The 22245-nt window shown below is 42.1% G+C and overlaps 3 protein-coding genes across 3 annotated transcripts in view; 1 reads left to right on the top strand and 2 right to left on the bottom strand.

Annotated features, from left to right (window-relative positions):
- shmt1 (serine hydroxymethyltransferase 1 (soluble)) overlaps positions 1 to 22245 on the bottom strand; it is a 251794-nt gene that overhangs the window by 15292 nt on the left and 214257 nt on the right. The window lies entirely within an intron of this gene.
- On the top strand, positions 11956 to 14784 carry cited4b (Cbp/p300-interacting transactivator, with Glu/Asp-rich carboxy-terminal domain, 4b). Its single transcript, XM_010786769.1, has 2 exons — positions 11956 to 12143; positions 13006 to 14784. The coding sequence occupies exon 2, from the start codon at positions 13015 to 13017 to the stop codon at positions 13882 to 13884; it is 870 nt and encodes a 289-aa protein (XP_010785071.1). The 5' UTR covers positions 11956 to 12143; positions 13006 to 13014; the 3' UTR covers positions 13885 to 14784.
- Positions 20945 to 22245, bottom strand: part of LOC104959735 (polycomb protein SCMH1-like) — a 25475-nt gene continuing 24174 nt past the window's right edge. Inside the window, exons 10-11 of the mRNA XM_010787661.1 lie at positions 21905 to 22038; positions 20945 to 21758 (exon numbers count right to left, since the gene is read on the bottom strand). Coding sequence (XP_010785963.1) covers positions 21639 to 21758; positions 21905 to 22038 — 254 coding nt within the window. The 3' untranslated portion in view covers positions 20945 to 21638. The remainder of the gene's footprint in view (positions 21759 to 21904; positions 22039 to 22245) is intronic.

The following is a 22245-nucleotide window of genomic DNA, read 5'->3' as shown; positions in this document are numbered from 1 at the left end:
TCCTGCTATCCTCAATTGAGTACAGAAAGTCCGTTTATCAGTCACATGAAGCTTGATGTCTGAACAAGAGAACAACGTACAGTCGGGATGACTTATTCTGAGCTGCCTTTGTCATCCTGCGAATGTGTGCATGACTCATCTACATCATAAGTCAAACAGTCATTGGCTCACAGCTCTGTATGGCAGGGGGAGTTGTATTTGTCTGTCTGTAGAAGAAGTATATAAGTCTATCAAAGCCAATCAAATAGGAAATGGTATTCATAATAGTGTAAAGAAAACTGTGTCCAGATCACTACATCGCCAATAATACCCAGCTCTTCCCATTTCAATGGTGATAACACTATGTTCTTCTTGGCAATGGTTGAAAAAAGCTTTGCTCTGCTGGTTGAATTGCTGTCATGGTCAATAAAGAAGTCTTTGTGTTATAGATAGTCAAAGCTAGTGTTGCTTATTCACTTCTGAATGGTATGTGTAATGATTTCTAAATGGTTATGAAACGCTCCACGAGTACAGCAGCACGGAATCAGAGGTTTCTTTCACAGCTCTGCAAAACATTTCAAAGTGTTTTTGAAATTTCTCTCACACATCAGCAGCGGTGTTTGGTTTGTGTAGGTGTTTCAGTTCCTCATGGCAGAATGGCACATCTCAACAGGGCGATCGCAGGTTTCTTTTCACAAGGAAGTGGAGTTAAATAAGCTGACTTGGAAATAGCTTCAAAGTGTATTCTTCCCCTTGGCAGAAATGGCATACTGACCTCGTGTCATCATTTTTGAATACACTTCACATCTTTGTAAAATGAAACTGGCGGTGTGAAGTCATTTCATCTTCTGCATAACATTCAGGCTTAGCCAGCTGAATAGAGAAGTAAAACTGGTCAATTGTAATTTCTTTGCTAGCCAGTGGTTGATTGATGTTAATTTTGCTGTTAATGGATCAAGCTGTTCCTAGGACATGGTTAACCCATACACCGCTGCACTTTGCTCAGCATCGGCCAATCAGCTTGATACTCCCTCACTGTCAATCGTTCCCAGGTCCCCCCCCTCTATAAAAACACGTATGCTATCATAGTTCCAAAATGGTGAAACGAGCTACCCATTGATATCAAGACAGCAGAGAGTCTACACATCTTTCTTTGCAGACTATATATACACATTATTCCTTATCTGTTGAGCACAAGCTACTTGCACAATGAATGAGCAAACACATTCTCATGTACTTTCCCAAAGCTAACATGGCTAATAACATCTGATTGAGGACCTGCCATGCCAAAGGAATCACTGCCAATAGTCTTTCCTCAAGGCTTTCCTTGGATCTCTCAGGTTGGAGTTTAACATCATATGGCTGGTATTGAGCACACTTACAACCAACTGAACACCTGAATGCCTGAAACTTTATTTCCTCTTTTGACAGTTAACTATTATTATTATAATTAAGTATTTCTTGATGTCACAATTTCATATGATACCATCATTGTCTACCTCTGAAAAGCAACAGGTGGCCGCTATGGAAGGGTTGTGATGCTTGATGTGTTTTTGTGATGATTAAGGAATAAGTAAATTATCTATTTAATGCTGTATTATTTCCCGTTTTTCAGTCAAATTAACCAATGTTTTTTTTGTTGCATTTATTCATCCTTTTCATTATTTTTGTTTGTACCTTGAGTCTACTTTACACAGGTGTTGAACTAGGCAACTTAAAATCAAAAGACTAAAATGCAGTGAAGCCTATGCGTCCGGGGTAGAGGTGAAGGAAGTACTCAGATTATTTACTGAAGTAAAAGTAGCAATACTACAGTGTAATAATATATAGGTACAACTAAAAGTCCTCCATTCAAAGTTATACTAAAGTAAAAGTCAAAAGTATTAGCATTTGAAAAAACACCTTTCCTTTTTTTTTTACCAAAATAAATAGTACTTGTTTTTAAAATGATATTATTAAAATGATTGGTGCATTTATGTGTTCATCACTTCAATGTTGCACTTGGTAAAGATGGGGTTAATTTGAACTGTGTAATACACTACTGGTTAACTTAACCTATAATACTTAATTATAATGTGTGTAGAATAATTGTTTGTATTTACAACCTAAATCTGCAAAGTAACAACTAAAACAAATGTAGTAGAGGAATAAAAAGTACAACATTTGCCAACCAAATGTAGTGAAGGAAAAGTATAAATCTTAAGTAAAGTATAAGTACCTCAACGTTTAACTGAAGTACAGTAGTTGAGTAAATGTACTTATAGTTACATTACAGCACAGGTTTCCGGAGCAAATAGAAAGCCGTTATAAAAGATGAGTGAAGCTAGAAAACATGTTCCCTGTGCAAATAAGCCAGTGAGACTGCTGCAGTATCACTGCTCAGAGATTCCTAACAATGACCATCATACTTTGTGTTTGAAATATCTTTCCATATGTTTCAGGTTTTCCAATAAGAAAATCCTCAGCATGGATCTTGGCTCATCCAATGCCCTTCAATAAAAACGTGTCTGTTTCTAATAGTGTGATGTCTCAATTAGACCACAAAAGGAAAGCACTCATAATTTCATTTTGCTCCGAGAACAGAGCTCTGGAGAATGTTTTTAACAGAGTTCACTTGTACTCGTTCCAGTCCCATGCTGTTTTCTCCCCTGACTAAATACCGTGCAGCAGGGTGGAGGTCAAGACAGAGGCAGCAGATAAGAGGGACAGAGGAGAGAAGGGAGAAAGGAGGAGGGAGAGCAGGGAGAGCAGGGAGAGGAGGGCGTACTCCCTGACCACAGAGCACAATGTCTTATCTTGTCCTCTGTCCTCCCTGTCGTTATCTCCTGCACACGGACGTAGAGACTGTACACGGCTGTTTGCTGCTTGCATAAAGGCAAATAAAAATGTCTTACACAAATGAAAGTGTTGTCTGAGTTATATTATATCAGCCAGTCTGTTGGAAAATAACTCACACAAAGGTTAAAACTATAAATTGCCAATAAATATTTGAGCATGCAGGGGCTCTTGAGTACAAAACAAGAAGTCAGAGTAACTTCCCTCTCAACCCTTACTGCAAAGTGTGTGATTTGGTTTGGCCGACCACAATTTTATTGGATGTTTTATTTGAAAAGTTATATCCTAAATGGCCAGTAGCCCAAATCATTTTAATGCAAAGTAAAGATTTTTAAGTACGTGGTACATGGAAATTAATTTGCAAGTGCAGTGCTGGGAGCTTGTGGACGTATTGACCAATAAATGTGCTCTCAAATTCACAAATTAATGAATCATTTTTTTTTAAATGTATCGTTCCCAAGGCCCTTTTAGAGTTTGCAACCCCACACAGTGATATGGTGACACGCTTCTTTCCTCCCTGAAGACATTTATAGCTTACGCCAGAGCTTCCTCTATTTTGATCTCTGTCCTCTCAAAGAGATCTCAGTGACACGAATTCAAGTCGACAAAAGTTGTGCAAAAGCTCAAGGTCAGTTTAGTTTGCGTCTACGAGCAAATCTTGAAATTAACTCTCCAAGATGTTTCCTGTTATGCTACTCTCTTCTGCTTCTGACTACAGGTGTCTGTATGTATACATGTAAGTGAATTCCTAACCCAACTACATTATATTACCTTCACAGTTCAGGTATTTATTAAATCAGTATTTGTTTCTTGCAGTGGATGGATATGACTCTGGATACATGACAGCGGCCTTTTGGTTTTTATTCTGTATGCTCTGATCTTGATTCGTGGTTTCAAACAGCAATATCCAGGGATGAGCCTAGAGTGGATCTTGGATAAACCTCCAGCCCTTGGCTTAGGTCCCCACCCCCATCCCTCTAGTGCTTGCTCTCCTTCTCTGTCTGTCTCTCTCTCTCTCTCCAACAGGCATACACACACATACAGGGACTCCAAATGCACTACACACACTCTGACTCTGCCAATTTAATAAAGAGAGACTTTGTCATGCGTATCTCTCCCACAGCTTCCTGGCCAGAGTGACAGTGTGGGTGAGTGGAAAAACAGAAAGAGGACAGGCAGACTATAGACAGCTCTAGTGGGCAGTGGATTGGAGTGTGTGTGTGTGTGTGTGTGTGTGTGTGTGTGTGTGTGTGTGTGTGTGTGTGTGTGTGTTTGTGTTTGTGTTTGTGTGTGTGTGCTGAAGCCTTGTATGTACAGCATATGTGTTAACCCGCTAAGGCATGTGCTCACCAGGACATTGCTCAACATTCAGACGCGATGGTGGTGCAACACAGATAGGGCTCCCCGGTCAGGAAGCAGAACTAGCTGTTTCCTGGAGGGGACGTCTAACTGTCAGCGCCCGGGTAGGAGCGGGATATGACTTCACCATTAGCAGACCTCATGATGGGAAGACCGATGGATAAAGGCCACAGGGGGAACTTTACCAAGACACAGAGCTTTTGGGGGAACTCAATAATGCATGATTTGTGTTTTCTTAGTAGTACAGCATGATTGCTCTACTGAATGTCCCTCTGGAGGATGAATATATCGGAAAATGTACAGATCTCTCAACTGTTGCACAAAAACACTACACAATATTGTGTCTTTTAGAGCTTGGCAGACCTTTTATCACCACCCCAGGGAGCAAATGTAGCCTTTTCTATAATTTGTTGTTATTATATGAGCAGTCCACCACTGATAGTCTGCAATATTTTCTTCATTCACCCACACTTTCCCTCCTAATTATTTTCCTGCTGTCAACGATGTTGTAACCAACTGCTTGAATACTAACTGTGTGTCCAAACAGATTTCTGCTGCGAGTGATTCATTTGATAAATATAGGGAATGACAGCACTGACTTTCAATTTGGGCTCAGCTGTTTAGCAGTCTAGTTGGAACACACAAACACATGAACCCGATGACAGATGCGTGCACACACACACACACACACACACACACACACACACACACACACACACACACACACACACACACACACACACACACACACACACACACAGCTGTCAGTGGTTTGGGTGTTCAGAGAAGACATTCAAATGCTGCAGTGCATACATGTAGGATATGACTTTGCAGCGTGCAAACATGGCATGACATGAAACCGTGGTGTGTATATAGGTCATATCAAAGGTGGCACAGCATTGGAACTGCCTCAAGTCTTATTGCGCCAATGCATCAGTAGATGAGACCTGCTTTAGTTCGACAGCCAGAAAGGCTCCCCAGATGGTAAACAGAAAAATAAGATTATGCCCCGACCATTCCAGATTGTTATTGTCCTCTAAAGGCTGTTGGTTCTTGGTGTTTTTGTGGGGCTGAGCTACAGTCAGAACCAACTTAAGTCTCAATGTCGTATTTACACCTTGAGATCTGTTTCTGAGAAATCCTGCCAGACACAGAAACCTATGTTTACTGAAGAGACGCATGTTAGAGAGAACAGACCACAAGTATACGTGCACGCATGTGTGTGTGCACAATCTTCGCCTGAGTGCACGTGCATGGGTGTAATGTTTGTTTGTGAAGGGGAAAAGTGTCACCGGGTGCCTTAGCCCCGCCACAAACGCGACTCCTCCTGACATCTGTGAGTCAATTAGCTGACTCAAGAGAAAACATCCCTGCCCCCTCTCTCCCACACCCTCCCTTCCCTCCATGCATCCCTTCCTCCACAAAACAACCCCAACCAACAAGCCATCCAGCCAGTTAGGTAGTGCAGCTAGCAGCTCCTGTCTGCCCTGCCTGGTGTGAGGCACTGGGGGAGGGGCGCTAGTCACGGCCAGGGGGTGGGAGGGTAGTGGGGGTGATGAGGTTGGATGTCAAGAATGTGGCTCATGGTCTGCTCTTTTGTGTGTTTTGTGCAAGATGAATAGGCCCATGGCAGGCTGGGGTGCTAGCCGTCCGCAGTGCTCCGTTGACTTGTGTGTTAGAAAAGCCTGAAGGCCCTGTCCTGTCCCTCTTGAAACAAGACAGACGGATAATGAAGGCTGCTGGGTGAACAACTTAAACGCCCACTACGTATAGACATAACTATTTCAATGTGGGATTTCCTCCATGGGTCACTCTCGTCTCCCTATTACGTATGTAGCATCATTATCTCTCCTTTCTTCTGTCTACCTCTATCGCTCTGTCCATGCCTCCCAGAGCCCCATATCAGGTTAGTTATTGTTTGCTAAGCTGGTGTGGGGGCTGTTCTTCTTGTGCATCCTATATTCCCTTCCCCTCTGGTCCCCAATGCCCTCCACGTCCTCAGGCTTCTGCTATGGAAATATGCTTCAGTCACATTGCTAATTATTTAAGAGTCGTCATCTCATTAAGAGTGCTGGGAGATAATGAATGATTAATAGGTCATTCTTCACATCGTCACCGTGTTCTTCCACTCTCTGTGACTTCCTCCTTCCATATTGCTACTTGTTTGACAGGTTTTGCAGACTCTTGTTGTCCATCTAGTCTGTGTGTCCCCCGCACTCCTGTGCTAAGTATGTACGTTCCTGGAGGTAGCTGGGAACGTCATCAGTGGTAAGGCAGGAAGTGCAGCGAAGGGGACATGATTAGTGTTTGTGTCGACAATGATCCCTCAGGCTAGTAAATGCTGGAGAATGGTGTTGCTTAGAAATGCAGGCGGTGGGCTAGTGGTGCTGACTGTAAATGACTGACATTGCTTGGTAATGAGCCAAACTTGGAAACATGAAACCAGGGAGTCAACTCCAGTCCTATTTGTATAGCTTGCATGAAGTCAGCGTTGGGGGGTGTGTAAGCACCTGCAGGCACTAATACTGCTTATCATGTCTCTGCTATCATATTAACTATGCTGGGAATTCTCAGCTGGAGTAAGGAAGTTGTTTCAGTGGTTATCTCTAGCCTCAGACTTAGCATTTATTGCAGTTACAGTTCTTGATTTTTGTTTTACTGAATGAAACTGCTATGACGTCATCTACAACGCAAAACAAACACATTGCGCTGGATTGTTTCATAAGAAACATCTGTACTTTGTAACTTGGCGTTAACATGGTTGAGTAAATATCATGTGACTGAAAGTGCTTTGAGTGGAAGAATGCTGAATTGAGGAAGAAAGTAATCTATCTTAGTTAAAGGCATCTGTTTGGTTCCCAAAGTATGTTTATCTGTGGTATCCCACAAGGAAGTTGCCTTGGACCATTACTTTTTTATTATTATGTCCACTTAAAATGCACATATTTTTGGGAATGATACAGCCACCCCTGAGGTACCCGTTTCACAAACTTCAGGAAGCCGGATGTATGATATTTATCAAGGGGTGGAAAACAATACATTTGTATTAAATGTGATTATATGTACGACAAGACAGAGAAAGAAACCTAAAATGGGCAGTGCTCAAATTAAAGAGGTTACAGAAATTAAACTATTGGGAGTTACAACATAAAACAATGTTTAATGTGCAGCTCATTTTACAGATATTACTGTAAGACTGATGAAAATGGATGCAATAGTTGGACAGAATAGGAGTTTTCCCCTTAAGACATTATTATGTTAATATGTCACAATCTAATTGACAGTCACATTAATTATTACTGTGCATATGGGGCCGTGCAGCTCAGAGAGAAATGAGTAGAATACAGATCACATTAAACAAAGCAGCTAATATGTTATTATGGTGTGGGAAAGGATTTAATGAACAGCGTGAGACAAAAGTCTATTGCAATCATTTCAAAAATGTAAGAGTTTAAAGAGCTAGTCGGTGTCACGGACAAACTGTTATAGGATATAAAATATAAAATAAATGTATAATAGATTACCAGAAGCTGAGTTTTATTTTCAGAACCTTTAAATTATGGAGTTCCTTCATACAATTGTTTCAATAATTCAATATATCATATTAAGGCAGTTGGATTGTTGATTGCAATCTCCTATTATTGAAAGGACATTTTCATATAGGTTTGTATTGGTTGAGTATTAGTTGTGTATGTAAGCGCATTTAGATGAATAGATTATAGAATATGAATTATTGTATGCTACCATATTTGTCATAATAGTAATGTAATAATGAGGACTCTTGAAAGATAATCCAATAAGATAAAAGAAACCAAAAGAAAGTATCATGTACTAGTTTCTCTGCAAGGCTATGGCCAATGAAAACCAGAAAGGATTTTTACCAAGTTGAGTCAACTCTTGGATCTTCCTTATTTGTTTGTCCGAAGTTATATAGAGATCTACCCATCACGAATGTTCAAGATGCTATAATGAAGTGCATCACCGGCAAACAGTGACATACAAAAGCTGTATTAAAAGGCCACATGTTAATTAAGCCTCACATGGAGCAGGCACAAAAGTTGCTGCAAAGTTGCTTTAAAGTGGCGCATTCCCACCACCCCCATCCAACCAAATCACTACTTTCACTCAAGCCTCACCCCCACTTGTGGCCTCAGGTCTGTGAGTGGCAGTTACCAAGTTTCTCCCCCTCTCTTCCAAAGTCCCTCACCCACTTCTCCAGCACAGTTTGTTTGAGTCAAACCCTCCCCCGTTAGCCTTGACTCAGGCTTATTGCCTCCTCTCAGCTGCTCGGGCTAACAGAGACAGTTGATTGGTGGCTGAGGCGGAGAAGGAAGCCTTGGGAGTATTTATAGAGAGTCTCTCATTTACCAGAACAATAACAACCCCTCCCCCACACCAGGAGAGAGGCAGACTGACTTTTGGTTTCACATCTCAAATGTGCATATTAGGACACATGTTGTGTTCACTGAGGTGACTCTCCATTCATGTTGGCGTTGTGCAGCAATTATAAAAGAGAAGGTAAAAGTCTGAGTGATGAGAAACATCGAGAGAACCAGCTCCTGGGATGTTTTAAAAACAAATTCACCATGTAATTCTTATGTGACCCCTTTTATTCTTTAATTTAATACATTTAAATCATTAGAATTCGTTTGGAGTACTTGTAATTAAAACACAAACGCATTAAAAACAAATACAGTGTGTATCTATTTTAACAGTTGAGCGAACAACAATTGTTTACAAAGACTTGTAAGTAAACTAATCCAATGATGCAAGTGAAACCAATTTATTTTAAGGATGTGGCAGCACTTCCTGAGTACTCAGCTTTATGTCTGTACCAGTCATTGCCATAGTTACCGGTAGAGAAAGTGTAGGGTGGATTAGTCAAGTAGGTAGGATTGAGTCAGCTGGTTTTAGTTGATGGTGACAGAGATTACAAATAAATTGGATGTTCAGTTCAGTGTCCCCTTGCAAGAGTATTACCGTAACACATCGTTCTGTCCATCTAATCTTCTCTAGACATAGTCATCATTACAGACTGCAGAGCCAAGAACAAGTTCAAACCAATTAGCAATTATATTATGAACAAACAAAGCTTGGTATAAAGCTTTGCAGGAAGTACTAATATTGCAATGTACATGTATTATAAACAAGATGGAGCACTTCCCATAGGTTTCTTCCACTTTGCCCATTTAATTGCGAGGTTTCTTTGGGAGATTTTCCCTGTGCATTTTGAAGGTCTACGGACAGAGGGTGTCATAAGCTGTGCACACTTTAAAGTCCCCAGAGACAAATGTGTAATTTGCTATATTGGGCTGAATAAATACAATTTGATTGATTGATTGATTGATTGATTGATTGATTGATTGATTGATTGTCCAACAGGGAGCCACCAGAATGTGTTTGCTGACTAGCTGCCACATTGAAGAACATGTTCCGCCATTTTCTTGTTCTTTGGTTTTAGGTGTTAAGCTTTTAAAAGCATGATACTTTATATACCACCTTACAGAACCAGGGATGAAGCTGGTAGTATATGACTGATTCTGCCGGCAGTTCCTCTGTGCAGAACATCAGACTTCCACTCCACTCCACTCCAGTCCGGTGAGTGCCTTTGCTCCAGGGGGGGCTCTAAACACACTTCAAGACCCTGGTGAGGAGCAATAAACATTGGCCTCCTCATCTCTACAGATTGTCGGTTCCCTTGAAATCTGGCGTACAGAGTCTGGATGGAAGCAGGAGCTGGATTTTTGTGATCCTTATTGTAACTTCTCAACTGCTAGAAGGTTGCTGGAGTTAGTAACGTTGCCTCAGTTGAAGGGAATTAAATGGAGTGCCGAGGCAGATGACGCGCAGACAGATTAGGCTGAGTTGTGCACAGTCCTGACAAAGCAGATATTAGCTCAATTGTTGTCTGCTCTCAGTATTTCAGAGTCAAGAGGAGCTCATGCAAGGTTGGATAGCTCTAAGAACACAAATAAATGCTGTTTGGCTACTATTTTTTGGATAATTTAGACTGTGTTTGGAGCAGGAAATCAGCGTAAAATTGACCTATCATGCAACTGCAGCATTTTTTATTGCATTTTATTACAGCCTGGCACAGGGGCGTGTCCAAGCTGGGAATGGAAGCAACACTTCCAGCCTTTTGCTCCTATAAACACAGTCGCATGAACTCTGTTTTGCTCTTCATCTCGGGAATAAAAAAAACACATTCACACAAAAGTCAATAAATGGCTCAAGGCAAGGTGTGTGGAGGCAAACCATAGAGCACAGCCAGAGATGTGAAACATCACATACAGAAAGAAAGCCTTTAAGGGACAAGACTGCAGTATCCACCGTCTAATTACAACAACGCAAGGCTGTTCAATGGATATATAATTACAAAATGCATATCTTCCACTACAATCATGGCTGATTGCGATTTCATGCAAATACCTTGGGTTTTAAACAGTCACAGTGATGTGATTGTTGAGCTCCAGAAGGTTTGGGCACATTGTAGCTGCGCTCTCTAATGCAATGACACCATTAGTAGCTTTTGGCCCTGGGATAAAAATAAAGTCTGCTTTGATGCATTTTAAAATGCTTGTTTGTCATATTGTCTCAGATTGCAGAAACCTTGCAAAGACCACACGCTCCACTAAAAGAGTGCTCATCAGAGAATTATGTTGATTGTGTGTTTTCTTTGGACAGTCAGGAAGAGTGAGTTTCTCCGTACCCACACCTAGGAGGGGCTCATTAGCACTAGATTAAAGTGGCTGGACAATGTCAAACAATGACAAACGCCTGCCAGTGGTTGCTCATTTATAGTTGAATTCCCAGGACAATGGATTGGCTTGCTCTCCCAAAGTGGTTCTATTCATTTGCAATTGCAGGCAAGAGACTGTTGTCCTGAAGTGGGCAATCAAGGGACTTGTGCATCTGCAGAGTGGAGGCACACAGAAACATGCCTGCATCCACAGTCAATGCACGTAAACGGGCCGAACACACACCCATGCACAGCAGTAGTTACACTGCCGCTGCTGCCTCTGTGGCCTAGAATAGCACACAGGCCACATTCCTCTGCCCTCCCTCTACCGCCTCTCTGGGGCGAACACTCAGCAGACCGGTGGGTCACATGGACCAACAATGATCTCGGAGATGAAGTGTACATTCACATACCAGGGCAACACTCTCGCTACACATAGGCCACAGAGATAAGTAGGTGCAGACAAGTTGGAAACATGGATTTCTAGACTAATGTTATGCTGTCTAACACACACTGGCAGATATGAGCAAGCATTTTGAATTCTACATATGCATGAAAACATATACTGTATATTACATAACAATATAATATATCTATCTGATGTATTTTATATATCAATGTATGTAAGTATCTATGTATCAGTGCACATATTTATCTATCTGTCTATGTATGTATCTATTTCTATGTATGTATCTATGAATGTATCTATGTATGTATGCATGTATCTATCTATCTATCTATCTATCCATCTAAAATGAATACAAGTTAATGACTGCCCTTGTATTCACACTATTCATCCACAGGAGCAGCAGATACTTATGAAGACAAACAAGACGTCCACATATTCTTTCAAAAAGAAACAGTGGGGAGGAGGGTATTTAAATTGGCTACTGTGTCACAGTTCTCCAACAGCCCCTGTTTTTCTACGCCCATGCACAATTCTATTAAGTAGGGGCCAATAGGAACAAAGAAGAGGCAGGACCGAGGCTCCACCTCTCCCCGACTGCCTTCCTCTGAGCTTTTTAGATGTACATAATCCCTGAGTTGACCCAGAAAATAGGCAGTCGTTTCAAGATCTGATGCGGCAGTCTTTGTGCACACCGTCCCCGCTTGAGCATGAAGCGTAACCCTGTGGAATATATACTGTAATTCAGAGGAGAAGAGGAACATAGTTTAAATAAACGGAGCCGAAGCAAAGTCGCGTAACTTTGTGAAAACGTAGCGGACACGGGTAAGTGATTTTTAACGGATGCATTTGTAGGAGAATTGGGCTTTTGGTCTGTGGTGGTCTCCGGGGCTGCTGCTCCATTGTTTGCATTGCCTTGTTTTAAATTCGCGACTAAACAGATGAATAGTGTTAAGCTACAGGGAACATGATGATTGAATATAAAGATTTAAACCAATCGTTTGGAAGCAGTCGTAAAAAAACGAAACCTTTGTTGGATTCGGTGCCTTGTTAGAAATGTGGTGATTCAGCTGTTGGTGAGATGTTGCATGATGTCAGTGTTCTTTGTTGCAACCTTACGTGCGTAAAATGTAACATATTTTTCCGCCTCAGCTGACATGCAACAAAGATTAGGTTTTAAGCAATGCATTACACGATGCATGTATTTTCCTCCGTTTGGGCGATCCCGTCGTGCATGAATTATCTGGTTTGAAAAATGCACCCAAACAATGTATGTTAACCTGTTATTCCGACCTGGGCGTTCATTCTTTGGCACAAAGACGTGAGATTGTTAAGAAGACTAAACCAACGAGTTAGGTTCTCAGTAGTCACCAATTGGCACAACAATAGTGCATTTTTTTCCGGAAGCGTTTAGTTGGACTTGTGACATTACATGGAAAATATTATCGTTTTCAATGAAGACGAATTGTGTGGTCACTATAGGAAGTGGGAATAAAATGTGTTTGACCCACAGCAATGTAACATTTCCTGTACATCTCGCACATGGTTCCATTATGTATGTGCTAGTGTCCTAGTAATACTGGTTCACATGGTCAGCTGCTAATGCTACATCAGTCATGATCCAGTAGCCGCCCCCTTTAATGCTTCAGAACATCTTCCACTAACAGCTTCTCCTCTCTGTTCCTAGACAGGAGGCATGGCAGACCATCTGATGATGCCCATGAACCACAACTCAGCGGGCGCTAGTATCCACGGTTACAGGATGGGCATGAATGGCGGCCTGCAGGCAGGTCACCAGCAGCATGCCACCCAGCAGGGCATGCGGGCGATGCCCAACGGCCAGATGATGCACTACGGCGGCGCCCAGGCCAACATGGAGACGGCCATGAGGCAGCGACAGAGCATGGTGGCTGGACCCATGAGCGGACAGCTGAACGGGGCCCAGATGGGGCACCACCAGATGACCTCTGGTAACATGATGTATAACGGTCAACCCCAGCAACATCACCCTCAACAGCAGCAGCAGCAGCATCACATGCATCCACAGCAGCACCCACAGCAACAACAGCATCCACAACAGCACCAGCAACAGGCACAGCACCCACAACAGCAGCAGCAGCACCCACAACAACAACAACAACAACAACCACCACAACAGCAGCAGCAGGCGCCGCATCCACAGCAGCAGGCACACCCGCAGCAGCAACAGTTCATGAATGGAGGGTTAACGTCCCAGCAACTCATGGCCAGCATGCAGCTGCAAAAACTAAACACCCAGTACCATGGGCACCCACTGGGACCTATGGGTGGGAACCACATGGGGCCTACGACCCAGTACCGCATGAACCCGGCCCAGCTGGCTAACATGCAGCACATGGCCGGACCCGCTTTGGCCCTAAACGGCATGGACGCAGATATGATTGACGAGGAGGTTCTGACCTCGCTGGTCATGGAGCTGGGCTTGGATCGGGTCCAAGAGCTGCCAGAACTCTTCCTTGGCCAGAATGAGTTTGACTTTATTTCAGACTTTGTCAGCAAACAGCAGCCCAGCACTGTCAGTTGCTGAGAGGAACTGAGTAACGAAGGAGCACATATGGAGACAGAAGTGTGAGAATTGTCCAGGATGGACGCAGAGTGCTTATCACTTTTTATTTAGTGAACACCTCCCTGTACAGCCAAGCCCAGTTGGGTCACAGGGTGCACAGAAGAGAACTCTGGATATCCACAGGGAACACACAGTGCTCAAGTCTTACATGTGCGAGTGGCCAGAGGGCGGTTGGCTGCAGACAGAGCTCCACCTCTCCCATTTCCTGGACATGAATGTAACAAAGAAATGCTGAAATTCTTTAAAGCCACTCTGAACAATGCTATGACACTGTGTAGCCTCCTAGCCCGGACTCCAAGACAGTTTAACAGTAAAAGGGTGTATTTATTTATTCCTGTCTGAGAAAACTGATATAAAGAACAGCCACCATCTCCAGTTTGGGAACCAGGTGGTCTAAAAAAAAAAAAATCTGAGTCTGATGGGGGAGAACATTTAAATGAAGTTCTCAGCTCAAGTTTTTGTTCCCATTCTATTTGGCATAGTATTTAAATGAGCTCAGATGGCAAGGTTGTCTAAAAAAAGAGCCTGCATTTTTTTTTTTTCAAGTCAGACACAATGGAAGTACAATGCTAACTCATTTGAATGGGAGCCTCATCCCTATTTTAAAAATGGTTCACTTTTGGTTAAGTGCTGCCTTTTTTAGATGTGATGTTCTCTATGAAGTCTACTGCTTTTTCTGTATGAAGCTGTATAACTCCAACATGTCCACACTGTTGTGTTCTATTGGAGATGTAGAACCGCCTTAATCGCGCAGATTCTTATTTATTGGTTGTTTATATTGTCCCCTTTTTTGTGGTCAAGATGGGGGGATGGTCTCTGTGAAGGGGGTTTGAGGATCAATAAAGATGGCCTGGATAGAAATGTGGCCTGCTTTTCCATTCATTGCACAGTTCTTCCCCCGGGCAGTGGAGCGCTAGCTAAGTGCTTAAGTTAACCTGCGGATGAAGGGGGAACCTCAGTTTCTTTCTGGGGAAATGTTTATACAGCTACAATATTAATGCTATTTGAAAAGGATATATCTATATTTACTCCACATCTCCCGGTGTTCCAATATCTTTTCCTTAACTTGTTATTTCCACTATTAATGTCACTGATAGGAACGTGATTGACACACAGCGATACTGACTGACTGTTAGCAAGCTGTATTATATGTCACATCTTATATGACATCTCAGGTAAAAACAGTCAAATATGTTTACAACATTTTATCCTTCTGCTTATCTAAGCAAATGCCATGCGCTGACATTATATGTTGCAAGATAGCCGGTTTAATGGCAAGATATTCATTCAAAGGTTGGTGGGCTCACAAAAGCAGGATTTGAATAACACTGGTTCCTCCACAGCACCACAAACATTTGTTTCTTTTTCTGTGTGTAAAGAGTAATGTGTGTGTGGATGGGGGAGGTGAAATGACCAAAGAATGCCTACCTTGATGGGGGTTTAACTGACTTAAAGCTTGTAAGCCCTGACTCAAAGACAGTGCTGCTTTTCCCCTTCTCCCCCAGTGAATGGTCAGAGAATTGGCTTTAAATAATAATACTGTAATTCAAATTCAGAAAAAACTCCAGTCTCAGCTACAGATATTTGAAGGAGAAAAAACAATTTTGTTCATATAATTGCATTCATTATGAAATGAGGGTAAAGAGAATCTCTGTGGTGGATGACTTAGTTGGATTGTTATGTGCCTGCGGGCTATGAAAACGCTTGATTGAGGTCATGTTGGGAATGTCATCACCGTGTCTAGTTTTCACATTGTCAACAAAGGCATCTTTAGTGAGTAACGAGGGGAAAATGAGAGCACGGCTAGAAATAGGAACTACCTATTGCTCAATTTTTGAGTCGACTCTGCCCTTAAAGCAGCCTCAACTCTTCATTTATCCAATTGTGTGATGTGCTCAATTGGAAACGCGGCATGATGGATGATCCAAACTGAAATAACAGGGCCTGAATGTGGGCTTGTTTCAAGTAACTAGCTTAAGGGTGTGTGTGTGGATTTTCTTGGCTTTGCACTGTCAAGAGAATGGCTCATAAGTAGGCCAACAGCCTTGGCACACTGCTTAGTAACGGTTGCAGGTCCAGTGCCAATCTGGTGAGATGGTCTTCTGGTGTGTGGGGCATGTTGGCACGCTGTCAGAACTCTGTCGCCTCGTATATCTCATAATTGTACGGTGCGCTGGGAGCTCCTTGTTTAGCCTCAATTAAATGCAGAGGTTTTGTTTTCTTGATTGTGACTCCATAGACGAATGGTTAACTTTGCTAAACAGCCCTGTTTGCTCTCCCAATCCCTTGTTATGACTGCCGCCCGCCTCACAGAGGCCAGTCTAGACGCATGCTAAGCAGGGTGGGACACTCGGAGACGTTTACAGTTACTTCTGCTCTTCTTACTCTCTTGTTTTTCAGCCCACCCACATCAACTGCTCAATGCAACACTGTCTTCCTGTGGCAGCTTGCCGGTTTCTCCATATAAGTCAGAGAGCAAAAGCCACATTCTGAAAGAGAGGCAAAGTGAAAGAGACAAGAAATAGAGATGCCGAGAGAGAGTGTTAGGATCTCCCTGGTTTACGATTTAGAAATTCGGTGGTGGGTTTTTCCCACAACACTTTTATGATTCCATTTAAAACCCTTCAATGAAACATCAAGCGAGGTATGCTAAATGCATTCCAGGTAACTCCTCTTTTCTGAACTGTATTAGTCTGCATTCAGCGCTGTGTAGTGGTTTTTTGTCCAGCTGGTGCGATGCCTGAGCTCGTGGTAACTCGGGCCCTAGCACCAGTGATGGATAGGTGGTCATTTTGGTGTTGTCATGCATGGCCAGGTCTTCAAATGCACACACATCCGCACACAACCTGATCAAACAGGCTAACAGGGATACCTCAATATCAGTGTGGAGTCAGGGCGAGATAAAGGATTCATGTCTCATCTCTGGTCAATGTGATCCTTACACCTACATTATCCAGGTAGATAACGGTGGATCCATTATTTAAAATCAAATAAGTACATTTGGAAATGACTACATACTAAAGATGTGCTGGAAATGTGTCATCTTGAAACTGAAGAGTGAGACTGAACTGTGTGCTATTTCTGAGAGGCAAAGAAAAAGACCAAGAATCCCCAAGTGTGAATAACTGTAAAGAATGACCTGATGGTGAGTACAAAGCGAGAGGAAAACTTTCCAAGTTCCAAGATGAGTTATTTATTGACAACAAGGGGCATGTTTCCATCTCATTGTGTGAAGAGGGTACAAGTTTGAGCTTGTCTGCTTTAACAAGAGAGTTTGGAAGTTTTTGGCACGTTTTGTAGTAACCTTGTGAATGTTTGTATGTGCAGTGGTGTATGAGTATATGTGTGCTGACAGGGGGCAAATAAACATCAGCTCCCTCAGGGCAGGGTTCATCCAGTGGACACGTTGCTCATGCCGAACTTCCTGATTTTCTCGCTGAACAGTCACCTCGTTTCTCCATCTGACATGAAGTCATATGGTTCCCTCCCCTAGCCTCATCTTCCCATCATAAAGCACTATCATATAAAAAGGTATGTGAATGCAACAGGCTGTGAAAACATCAGTTGTTGCACTGTGTGATTCTGCTCCAGGGCTTTTTTTTTGTAAAGCTCAGCATCTTCTAAGCAACTTTCCCTTTTTTCACTCAAGGGAAAAACCATATAAACACATCACACTATTTTAGCAGCGTCTCTGTAATTGTTTGGTTTTCCATACGAAATCCTGCTGAGGAGGCTTTAAATGCCGCCATGTACCTCGTGAATGCAGTCTCCAGAGGTGAGTTGCTGATTTTGGCATGTCGGGGCAGGTGACACACAGGTTGCTTAGTGACTGGCAACTCCTCCTCCAGCCCCCCTCCCCAAATCTGAGGTTGAATGGTTTGCCAGCGCTTTGAAGTAGAAGGGGGGGGTGTAAATAATTTATTTTCCTGCACACAGCTGACACTTCTCCGTCGAGCCGGCTCAAACACATCGAGGTGTCCCAACAATGTCTAACGCTGGTAAATATTTAAGGGTTGTGTGATTTGCACAGTGGAGCCAAACTGAGCAGAGCTGCGGTTTCGCAACAGTGGCACAAAGTTAACCTTTGTGCCAGCACATACCCAGGAGAGATGAACTTGTAACACAAACCTTTTTGTCTTTTAATTTGTTAGTTTTTCAACGGCAAGGATTAGCAGATGGAAATCATGCAATTGTAACTGATTCAGTCATAGAAATGAGATCAAATAAACTCTCAGTTTTAAGAGATAATAACAAAACGTGTGCAATGTAAATCAATCCAAAGCAAATGTAACCCATTTGAAGCTTACATTTCTTTGATAATGTGTCAGCAAGATATCTTTGCCATGACACTGTACACGTCAATAATGTAGAGGTGAATCTGGCAGTCTTAATAACATTCAGGTTCATGTTATTGCGCTCACCTCTTGCACTGACAATTTGATTTGGCCTGGTTTATTGTGAGCAGGGATATACTGTGGGGAGAGTTACAGGTTTGTAGCTTGGAATAATGGGAAACAGTATTAGCACAGACCATGTTCAGTACACAGTGTCTTTGTGAGCGGGGTTTTAAGCCTGCGTGCTAATCTGGTGACAGGGGCAAGCACATGCTACCAAAGACAGAGTAACAAGCTATAGGCTGGGGGTGTAATTAATACAAGAGAGCAGTTCTTGTGAGGCTTTGTGTTATCTTGCAGCCGGGGAAATATCCATATATTCTAATATCAACGGGTTAATGCCAATGAAAATCACATGCATGTCATATTCATCCATGTATTTAGTTTTGATGTGTTTATATGTGATCCGTGAGTATTTCTCTGCACTCGTGGATAGATAATACCCGTGCTGTCGTGTGACCAACATTTTCCTGGTAGGAAAATCCTGACATTATCCGGCTCACACCATCTGTAGGCACGAGGCTGGCTGGGTGAGCGTGTTGGGGTGAGGGCTGTCAAGACAACTGTCTTAGCAGATATTATCTCCCAGTCAAAAGTCTCTGGAGACAAGCAAGCAGAGCAGGTCATTTATACAAGGTAATGATATAAGAATTTCTAAAAATATGTAGTTAGACATGGCTGTCAGTGTTATGAGGATATCAAAAACATATTTTGGGTTTAAAGGGGGCTTTGACTGAGATGTTAGGCTTCCTCATTTTTCAATTCCTCATTATTTGGTTATTTGAACCAGTAGATGCTTAGTGCTACTGGTGACAAATACAAAATAATGTAGTCCAAAATGTTGTGTGGAGCTCACTAGAGTTAACGTCTATTATAATATATAAAATGAATACAAATAAATAAATAAACCAACAGTTTGATTATATCCAGAGTAACAGTGTGGTCCTCACAATATTGTACTATCATCATCAAAAGAGCATCCTGACAAAGAAATTAAAAGACACCATGTTGTGTTCCGAGGCACGAGGCCAGCAGGACCCTCACCCCAAGGCAACTCAACTGTCAGCCCAAAGGCATGCTGGGTATTCTGGTGAGATCTGGATATAAAGTGGCTGGACCGACGAGCATCTTGTTTTTCTATTGCTTCTCCTAAACTGTGCCCACACTTGCCTGCAAAATGCCAGGCTTGTTCTGCAGATAAAAAGGTATTTCCCTGCATAACACCGCAGCTTCAGGTGTCACATTATGGGAAGGAATTCATTCTGCAGAAATCAAGACCTAAGAAAGTCGTTTTTTTCTCACAGTTATGACTGATCTGCAAGCCCGCAAAACTCCCATTTCATACCGAAACTGTCTCTCTGCTCGACATGCTGTACGGCTGCTGGGGCGAAGACAGTGGATGCAGATGACTGCTCAGCATTGTTGGTAAATATCAAGGGGAGAATTCCCCCAAAGTCCCCAGTACCACTGTGTGTCATAACAACACAAATAATCTATCACTCAGAGAACTCAGCCAGTCATGTTGAATATACAATACTAACAGGCCTGCTGCCATATCAGCCACACAAGAATGACACCTGATAAAAATCACACTATAGTGTTAGATGCCTAAGTAAAAGCTCCCTTCACAAACACAATATGCAGCACAAGGAGCTGTTATTTCTATAAATAGCGCTGGCTTCACGCACAACACGTTGGCTACCATTAGGCCTACACATCAACAACAGAGGCATCAGCCACGAGCTGTGCGCCTGTCACATGTGCCTGAGCAGAACACACAAACACAGCACAGATTGAGAGTGTGTGTCATATGCTCGCAAACAGACAAGTGCATTCATACTCATCCATGTCAGTTAGAAGCACTGGGTTTGGTCCCTTCATTTGGGCGAGACGTTTTACTGTTTTCACTAGGAGGATGTGGTAAGATTTTCAGTTTAATGCTGAATCGCTTCAGTACACACAAATCATTTTTTTTCGCCCACGAGCCTATTAGCCCACTCATGTACTGACAGGAACAATGACAGCAATATTTACCAGAAACAACATGGACAATAGGCTGACATAATCAGAGAACAGAGGGGTTTCAACTCATGGGAAATACATGAAATTACTAGAAAGCAATTCAGGAGAAATGCTGACAAAAGAGCAACAACAAGATAAGAAATCTTAACGCAATGTTAAAATATCTCTCAGATGATCATGCAGAGTCTACCAGATGGAGATATGGCCACCCATGGCAGTGCATCAGTGAGTCCCAAGGAGAAACAGCAAGGAGACACGACTACCAAGAGATACACGAGGCTGTGGTGCCCCCTGCTGGTGAGCCATTGGAACTACATGGAATATAGTTGGCACTAAATTGACTATTCTTCTAATTGTAGTTCAGAATTTAATAATATCTCAGAATTAAAGCCATATATACATTTTACAGCCTTAAAAGACCAGACTCTTAACACCACATGTATGAGGCATATAATCAGTTTGCCACGGGATAAAAAGGAAGAATATAAAACTTTAGTAATAAATAAAATGACGTGATCAATTTCTCTACTGTAAACAATAAAGTGTAATAAATGTTACAAATAGTGGCTCTGCAGAACAAATAAACTAGATGAAATGAACCAAGATTTGAATTATTATATATTTATTGAACAATGTTAAGCTTGGGCTCTCCATGTAGGAACTCTAATAATATAGTATAAAAATTAAAAAAGTACAAATAACAAAGACAAGACAAGGCATCGTAAACAACATCCAGAATAAGAATTAATAAACAGATTTCTTCATAGCAATATTTTCAGAATAGTGTTTTTTTTTTACTTTTATAGCATTGGTTGCAAAATTGTTCCTCAAATTGAGGAGTTAACCATAAGCATTTCCAACTATTGGGATGAATATCGTTTTTTCTTGTCTTCCTTTTAGCATTTCTGACACAAACCGTTGAAAAAGGCAACAATTAAAGTTGATAAATCCATGAAGTACAAAATATGAAATGTTCAGAATAAAATGTAACACTATAGAAAATGGCCCACAAAACTTGTACAGTTAACACGGCCACAGAGGACTTTTCAAGTTAAACTGAAATGTGAAACAGATGGTGGACAAGTGTGTGATCCTACGTATCCCATGCTGCCTTAGGGCTGGATTGTGCTACACAAAATAAACATTCCTCATTGGATGAGGTCAGTACAGGGTTTGTAATACCAGATATGGTCGTGTGATGGAGCTTGCTACATGTAAATTGTCAGTATAGGAAGTGCATGATATACTGATCCTAGAAGAGGATGATTCAGTCCTTTGGGAGCTGGTCAGCTGACCGCCTCAACCCCGTTTGAGTTTGTCGATGTGGAAGAGGAGTTTTAGAGAGGGGCCGAGCTTTAAGCCCATGTACTTCATCATCATGTCGCTGCGGAGCAACAGGAGCGCTTTGCCGTCAATCTCCTGCAGCAGAGAGGGGGGGGGCATTTTCATTAAGGTAACAAAGAGAAAGTTAAGTTGTGCTAATGTACGAACCAACATCAATGACTGGTATAATAAAACTAAAACTAAATATAGAGGTTTTTTTGAAGTTATGAGAGAATACATACATGTTTTCTGAAGAGGTCAGCATGTGGTGCCAGCACTGGGTCGATCTCTCTGATGTACTGCATCACTTCCTCCACGGTCCAAAGGTTGGGGTCCTGACCGCTCGGCCTGGGGCTCTCCCGAAAACTGCCTGAGCCTGAAAGTACAAAAGAGCAAACTGAAAATGACTATTATCAAAATGAATGACCTGAACTGTAAATGCCAACTCCACATGACACAGAATTGTATATAAAGTGAAAAATTCACTGTTACTCACTATATTATCCATAATACACTGAACAAAAATATAAATGCAACACTTTTGTTTTTGCTCCCATTTTTCATGAGATGAACTCAAAGATCT

This window comes from Notothenia coriiceps, unplaced genomic scaffold (genome assembly GCF_000735185.1).
Source record: "Notothenia coriiceps isolate Sejong01 unplaced genomic scaffold, NC01 NC01_scaffold00000285, whole genome shotgun sequence".
NCBI classification, from domain to species: Eukaryota; Metazoa; Chordata; class Actinopteri; order Perciformes; family Nototheniidae; genus Notothenia; species Notothenia coriiceps.
Note: the sequence above shows the minus strand (reverse complement) of the source record. Positions and strands in the feature narration are given on the sequence as shown.